The following is a 7,500-nucleotide window of genomic DNA, read 5'->3' on the forward strand; positions in this document are numbered from 1 at the left end:
TGTGTGTGTGTGTGTGTGTGTGTGTGTGTGTGTCTGTGTGTGTGTCTGTGTGCATGTGGGTGTGTGTGTTTATATGTTTACATTGATGTGTGAATGTATTACAGTAATTTGTCCTGTCATGTTGTTATTATTCGTTATATAATAGAAGAATGTGTCACAAAAAGCAGGCGCTATCATTCTGGCAAGTGCAGGTGTATTTTCTGCCCTGAAAATAGATTATGTAATATACTGACTGTTTCTGGAAATAGCGCAAATATCTGGAGCACCATCCTAACCACCCAAATAAATGCCTTTGCTTAATCTGGAGCTGTTTCCTAATCCAACTTAATAAAGGCCTTAGGTAGCTCAATAGAGCAGGGGTAGAATTTTTCACAAATTATTTTTGTGACGTACATGTGATAATTTTGTGTCTGCGTGTGCATGTGGGAGTATGCGTGCATGCCCGATTTCCTGTGCCCGTGGGTGTGGGCTTGAAGCATCTCACTTTGGAATGAACAGGCGGCTGGCAATAAATATAACCAACATAAAAAATATTTTCTACACTCAAACACTAAACTACATTTTTTATGCCTTATTTGATATGCGAAACATTTCACTGGTTTAACTCTAAGAAACAGAGCTGATTTGAGCATATCAGATATGCCAGATCTGTTAGGATTGTGAAAATGTAATTAAACCCTGAAAGTGTTATATTATCGACTTCTAGGTTTTCAAATCTGGATCCTCGAGAAGGACGACTTGTTTGATTGACAAGTCATTGTGGGTAAATGTCTGGTAATGCCCTCCAAAAATGTGTTAAAATTATATTCACACTTCATTGCTGAATATTAATATAAAAATACATGGCCTTGTTTTGCCAGACTGATCCACCTGCCCCAGGTCTTTTTCCTGCAGCTCACCTGTCAACAAGGCCGAAATGTCCGGTCTCTGCAGTGTTATGAACTACACAAAATCATGCTGGCTGAACTAAACCCTTCTTGTTCTGACTGACAACTGAAATAAACAAAATCTGTCACAGAGACGCAGCACATAAATCCTAAAGAGATAGGATGCATTACATCATATCCCTTACGCAACCCAAGCGAACGACGTACATCCGACAGCGACCTATGGGCTAGGAAATGCCCTCCTAATCTGTCCGAGAAACTAAACCACAAATAGCCAGGGGTTGATCTTATTTGTACCAAACAACCGAAAGACCATCAGAGAGGCGGCGGGGTAATGTTTCACCGGTGACAGGGGAACTAAATGGACCACTTCAGATTGAATCTGTTTAGTCAGATTGCCAGGCTGCTGAGCCTCTGTTTGTCTTTTGTCTTCAGGATTCATCCCGCTATCACAGCCCCGTGTTTAGTGGGAGACCACTGCTCAGGGAATAGGGATGGCTCATGTTTCAGTTTGGTTTTCCATTGGCATCAGGATATATTTCATTAGCAGTGTTTTTTTTTACAACACAAATGATTCATTATAAGACGGACCTGCCCTAAATCGTACATGGTGCAATCGTTTGAAGATCCTACATAGTGTCCACCGAACCAACATTTACGAGGGATTTTTACACAAAGGAATATATCTCGAAGGTACTTTTTAACGCACAGACCTACAGATCATTCAGACATAATTGGCAAACGCCAGAACCCTTTGATGGAAGGCGGGCGGCATGGTGTTGTTAGCGAGACGCGATGCTCAGAGCTCCACTTGACACAAGCTGTCGACAATATTATCTGACATTAGACGCGTCTCCTGATGAACTAACTGGCTTGTGGCGACACCGGCGCCGGCGTGGCTCAAACGGCGGTTTGATCAGCGGACTGTCACTCGGCGCCCACGTCTTCGCCGCCACTTCTCCACCTGCCAGACGTCCACAAAGGGCCCTCGCCAATTAGCCGCTCGGAGGGAAGACTTAACCGCGGTATTAAGGTTTTCAACCGAGGAAAAATAAGACTTTAAAAGGGGTGTTCTTTCTCCACACTGCTCGTTAGATGAGCCAGCCGGGTTTATAAAACAACGTAAGTTCCTTCTGTTTCGCTTGTTTCAATGAGCGGTGCGACTGAGAAGAAAGTCTGAGTGTTTTGTTAATCAGCTCCCGGGCGGGAGGGGGGACCGCCGCCACCTGGATGTTGGGAGGCAGAGACCAAGGAGAGACAAGTCATATCAAACCGGGACGTGTGACGGAAGTGTGACGGGCAGGGGGGTTTGGTGGGGTGCAGCGGGATTAAAATCGCATCGCACACTCACAGGAGACCGAAACAAAATGTTTTGACAAGCATCCGAGCGCAGAGCAGCTGAGCTGTTTGTCAGAAGAACCGGAGGCGGTGCGATTACATCTGATGTTTGCATTTGTTTAAGATCAAGCAATGTCCTCCATGGTTTGTTATCATCCCTGCAAGAAAAGAAAAAAACTCCTGCCGAACAGAGTTCTGCAACAAAGCCATGCGTTATTAAGACTTCAGTTGAACAGTTGCCAGGAACTATTTCCATCACACTAGCCTTGTTGGAGTCTCTCTCTCTCTCTCGCACATCCGACCGCACCACAGGTGAACCAGTGCCAGGTGAACTGAACCAACCGGTGAGCAACACTCAGTTTAGTCAGGGAGGAGTGGCAGGGGGGGCTGAACATGAGAGATTGAATGGATGAGTTGAGAATATAAAAGGATACAAGGACAAATGGGAAGGGAAGAAAAGGGTCTGGACAAAAGGGAGAAATAAATGGAGGATGCCCAGCGGAGGAGTGAGATAACAGCTGCCAGCGGGTCGATGGCTCGCTGATTGGACCTTGAGAGGCAACCGGTCGGTATGAGCCCCAGGATTAACCCTCCAAGTGCCCCGCTGTAAAAGGCCCAGCCCAGGGAGGGATGATTTAACAACGTGCCTAATCATCGCTTTATTCCTTGATTAATATAATGACGAGAAAGTATCACGTTAATTCATCTAGGGCATGGGATGTGTGAGCACAGAGTTTGTTAAGTGTTTGGGGTTCTTCATAGCGTGGCCCGATGACATCTTTATTCTGGTTCTCTTCTTGATATAATGATAATATAAAAACAAACACACGGTCGTTTAAGCGTTATGACACGAGAGGGTGCGTATCAGCGTCACTATTGGCAGGACAGCAGTGCAGCCGAGCAGTGACTGAAATCAGTCACATTCACAGACTCCTACGCAGCGAGTGTACCGCTCCAGCCAACAGGCAGGACACATTTTGACGCTTCCTGGTTCCTGGTCCCCTCAGCCAATGAGAGCTCCGGCTTTCTAGAGATCGTGGATATCTCAAACTGAATAAGTACTAGACGTACAGACACAAAAACGTGTCAGAATTTTCCATGGAACTTTTTCCATGGTCCGATTTTAATCCTACATCCGTAAATTATATAATATTATAGTGAGGCGTGTTTCATTGGCTAAGTGTGCTGTCATGCTTTTCTGATCACAACCTAAAGGTCCAGATGACAGATCAGGTTGCTGGTTGGTATTCCACGTGGAACACTGAACTCCGACTGTTAGGTTAAGGGAATCTCAGCGATGAGATCCATTTAAAAAATGGAAAGGACTGTCTTGGGTCTGACTCATCAGCCCCTCTCATGTTGCTATGACGATGATGAGATGATGAGTGGATAGGGGAGGGAAATAGGGATTCATCCCTCATGTGAGCTTCTTTAAATGCTCAATGGGGGGGGGGGGGGAGTAAGAGGATCGCTTCATGGCAGTGGCCTGGAAGCTGAAGGACAGTGTATGTGTGTGTATCTCTATGTTCACTTCGTAAGCCCTCTTCAGTTGTTTTCAATAAAGGCAATCCTTTGTAAAAGGAACCAGAGTTCAGTTCTACTTGTGATAATGTTCATACACATTTCACGGATGTGCGAGTGCATTAACCAAAGCCGAATTTCATTGAAAACTGCAATCTGGATGACCCTAAAAGTATATTATTTGGAAGAATAGGTCCGCCGCTACACTACAAAAACTATAAAAAATTAATTGAATTTAGAGTTTTAAAAAAAGAGCCTTTCTTTGCTTTTATTGGGCTAAACCGTGGAATCGCCCCAGCCACAGATGGAGCAATCTAGCGCCGGATTCAGAGCCGCATGAGCGCGATGAACGTTGGTTAACTGCTCCTGTTGAGGAGAGAGCACTCCTCCAGAGCCTGCTGCGAAGGGAGACTTTAGAATCCCTAAAATGAAACCAAAGTGCCGGCTGCGTTGGTTGCAATATGCCACCCGGATGGTGGGGCCTCGAATTCCTTCTGCTCTCAGCTTGTGATCCCAGTCAAAGGCGAGAGAAGAGAAGCGTATGCAATCACACGCTTTCCATGTCGGATACTGAGTCGCCTAAATATATACGTGTGTGTGTGTCAGAGTTACTGTGACATCTGTCACAGTCACTCACACACACGTGCGCATACAGGCGTACGCTCACACACACTTCAAGCGCATACAAGTGCGTGCACACAGACACACACGTCACACACGTCACAAACGTCACACATGTCACAGTCTCACACGCACACACATAATATCAGCGCACCTCAGAAAAAAATGAAAAGCAATCTGAGTGGAAAAACAAGAAAAAAGAAGTCATCTCGAGAAATAATTGGCCTGACAAGCCAGACAAGGGGAGATGAAAGGTTTGGAGGGAACAGGAGCTGCTGTCAATCGGCAGGAGAAACGATGTCAGCGCAGAGCTCTTGTCAGAGGAACAACAGCGTGTTGCCCGTGGCAAGGTGGCCTCACGGCCAGACATACAGCAGAATGGTAAATATTCAATGAGATTCAAAGTATAGGAACAAAGACCCGCTATGCATGTGCCCTCAGACGCTCTCACACAAAGGACACAAACTTTGCGGAAACAAATGGCTCCGGGGAAGGGAGGTTCAACGTCTTGTGGAGAGACTTACCCGGAACAAAGCTGCCGTGCACCACCTCCTTGTAGGCCCACCATCCTTCATTAATCTTGGGCAGGTGGGGCTGGGCTGTGAGGACAGGAGAAAAACAAACACAAAAAGTCAATCGTGTGGAATCCAAAGATCTGATGTCAACCCCCACTCCCCCCATAAAGACGAAGACGTTGTATCACATCTTCATTTAATGATGATTTGCAGCGAAGCTTTAGCTACCTAACAGGTTCATTATCTGAGAGCGTGGACTCTCATCTCGTTTTGAAGACCTGATTAGATATCACTTTGCCTGGGTTGTCTGTGAGTGTAAATTATGTTCTATAGTCAATAGACAAAAATAGCGGGTAGGATTTAGTTGATGAATGGCTTTGCATCAGGCGTGCTTTTCTCATTTTCATGAATTCATGTCCCAGTTGCAGTCCAACTTGTTTCAGACCAAGTCTTGAAATCTTATAAAATGTTTTAATTAGCTGAAATGTCCAAATAAATGATTGTGTGTATGTCTGTGTTTATGTGTGTTTGTGTGTATAAATATATATCTCTATCTCTCCTAAATATGGTTTTGTTGATTAGTTGGTTGTATTTATCGTGTGTTCAGGATTCAGGTAAGTTTGATTCTGGTTTTCCACGTGCACCTCTGCTTCTGACATCAGTTCCTGGTTCACCTGACAAAGGGTTGTGGTCTCAGTGGGCTCCACACACAATAACTGAAGGAGGCTGTCGGGCCAAACCAAGTCTTTGAGGAGAACAGGGTTGTTTTTAGATGTTTCACATTAATAGGCAGGCCTGAATTTAAGTTTGGAGCCGAAGAAGAGATTTATGTTATATTTTTTAATAATGTTTGCTGCTTTACCACCTGAAATAAACCTTTTCACTGAATCAGATCTACCTTCGTCCTTGTGCATAGATGCTCAGTCCTTAACAGGCATAAACGGTCTGACTAAGGTGGCCAAGTCGCTAACTATGAAGAGTCTAGAAAATTTGAATATACAGGTAAATGTCCCTCACGATGACGAGTTTACAAGTTGCGATTGAGGTTTCAAGGTAAAAGTCCCTCACTATGAAGAGTTTATAAGGTGTGATTGAGGTTTCAAGGTAATAGTCCCTCACTATGAAGAGTATATACATGGCATGATTGAGGTTTCAAAGTAGAGGTCCCTCACTTTGTAGTGTATGTAAGGTTTGATTGAGCTTTCAAGGTAAAAGGCCTTGTGTGAAAAGCAACTACCCAGCATGCCTTGCTGATTTGTCTGCTTACTTCTTGTTTTCGCCACACTCGCCAGAGGGAGGGGAGGGGAGCTTAATGGATGTGGCGGAGGTTAGCACGCCCTGACTTTCAGTAATGGAACCGCCCCTCCACCTTCCTCCCACATCCTTCTAGGCTTGTGGAGTAGTTCAATTTCAGGGCCACGTGATTGGCTGGGCTGGCCAGACACCGGGGGCCGGAAAAACATTATTTTCTACGAGAGCTTTCTCCACTGTGAATGCCGGTCAAGGTGGACTGTGTGTGTGTGTGTGTGTGTGTGTGTGTGTGTGTGTGTGTGTGTGTGTGTGTGTGTGTGTGTGTGTGTGTGTGTCTGTGTGTGTAAGTTAAACTACCTTGATATTAACAAAAGGATCCTTGTGGAATTGTCTCACCAGATAACAGAAGAACATCTCAGTTCTCTACTCACTTTGAAATCGACTCGAAAATAATCAACAGCTTTAATGGGATTCGGAGGGATGTGAATTGCCGTTTGACTGTCTTACCCAGATTAAGAATAGTCCTTTAATTCCAAATTCTTAAATGTGCATCCAGAAGGGGGGATTGCAGAGTTAGCATTGGCTCTGTTAGCTGCTTCCATTGACTTGCAGAGCAACACTAGCCTAGCCCCTGTTCAGGTGAGGGGGAATTAACTTTCGCGTACCTGTGATGCGCAGCATCACAGGTACGCTAATAAGTGCACTGAAATGAAATTAGTTGTGTGTTTGTAGACAAACTCCAACCTTGCTGCGTCGTTACCGGCACTCGTTTTGTATATGTGATTATTTGGAACACGTATGTCAATATCTGGAAAGTAAATCTCTTAAAAGTGTGATCCCCTCACATGAATACGAGCTAGGCTACTGTAACTCTGCAAGTCAATCGAGGCGGCTCACTGAAAGCAAATGCTAACCTAGCTAACTCCCCTTATGAACGTACAATGCAGATTATGTAATTAAACAATTTGTCTGAATCTGGGTAAAGCAGGTAAACGCCTTTGATGGCTATCTCGGTGTTTCCCTTTAATGAATGAACTCAGTTAAGAGCGTCTGATCTATCTCTTATCTCTCATATCTCTCTCATCTTTTGTAGAGAATCCCCTGAAGCCTAAGGGTGAATAATAGCTGCTGCTGACTTGATAGATATGAATTATCCATCCATCCATCCATCATCTATCCCTCCATAATTTATCCATCCATCTCTCTATCAATCATAATCTCTCCATCAATCTTTCTATCATCCATCCATCTCTCTACGTCCGTTTACCTTGGAACTTATTTCACCTGTCTATCTGCTTACATTTGTGTGAGTATGCATGCAAATCCACATCTTCCTACAGGCAATTGATGATCTCTAGTTAGCATAA

The 7,500-nt window shown here is 44.5% G+C and overlaps 1 protein-coding gene across 1 annotated transcript in view; it reads right to left on the minus strand.

Moving 5' to 3' along the window:
- ca10a (carbonic anhydrase Xa) overlaps positions 1–7,500 on the minus strand; it is a gene marked incomplete at both ends in the record, with an annotated part of 114,607 nt that overhangs the window by 99,236 nt on the left and 7,871 nt on the right. The window contains one exon of the mRNA XM_079756863.1: positions 4,892–4,966. Within this exon, the coding sequence (XP_079612989.1) occupies positions 4,892–4,966 (75 nt within the window). The remainder of the gene's footprint in view (positions 1–4,891; positions 4,967–7,500) is intronic.

The sequence above is a fragment of the Pollachius pollachius genome (assembly GCF_949987615.1).
Source record: "Pollachius pollachius genome assembly, chromosome: 19".
NCBI classification, from domain to species: domain Eukaryota; kingdom Metazoa; phylum Chordata; class Actinopteri; order Gadiformes; family Gadidae; genus Pollachius; species Pollachius pollachius.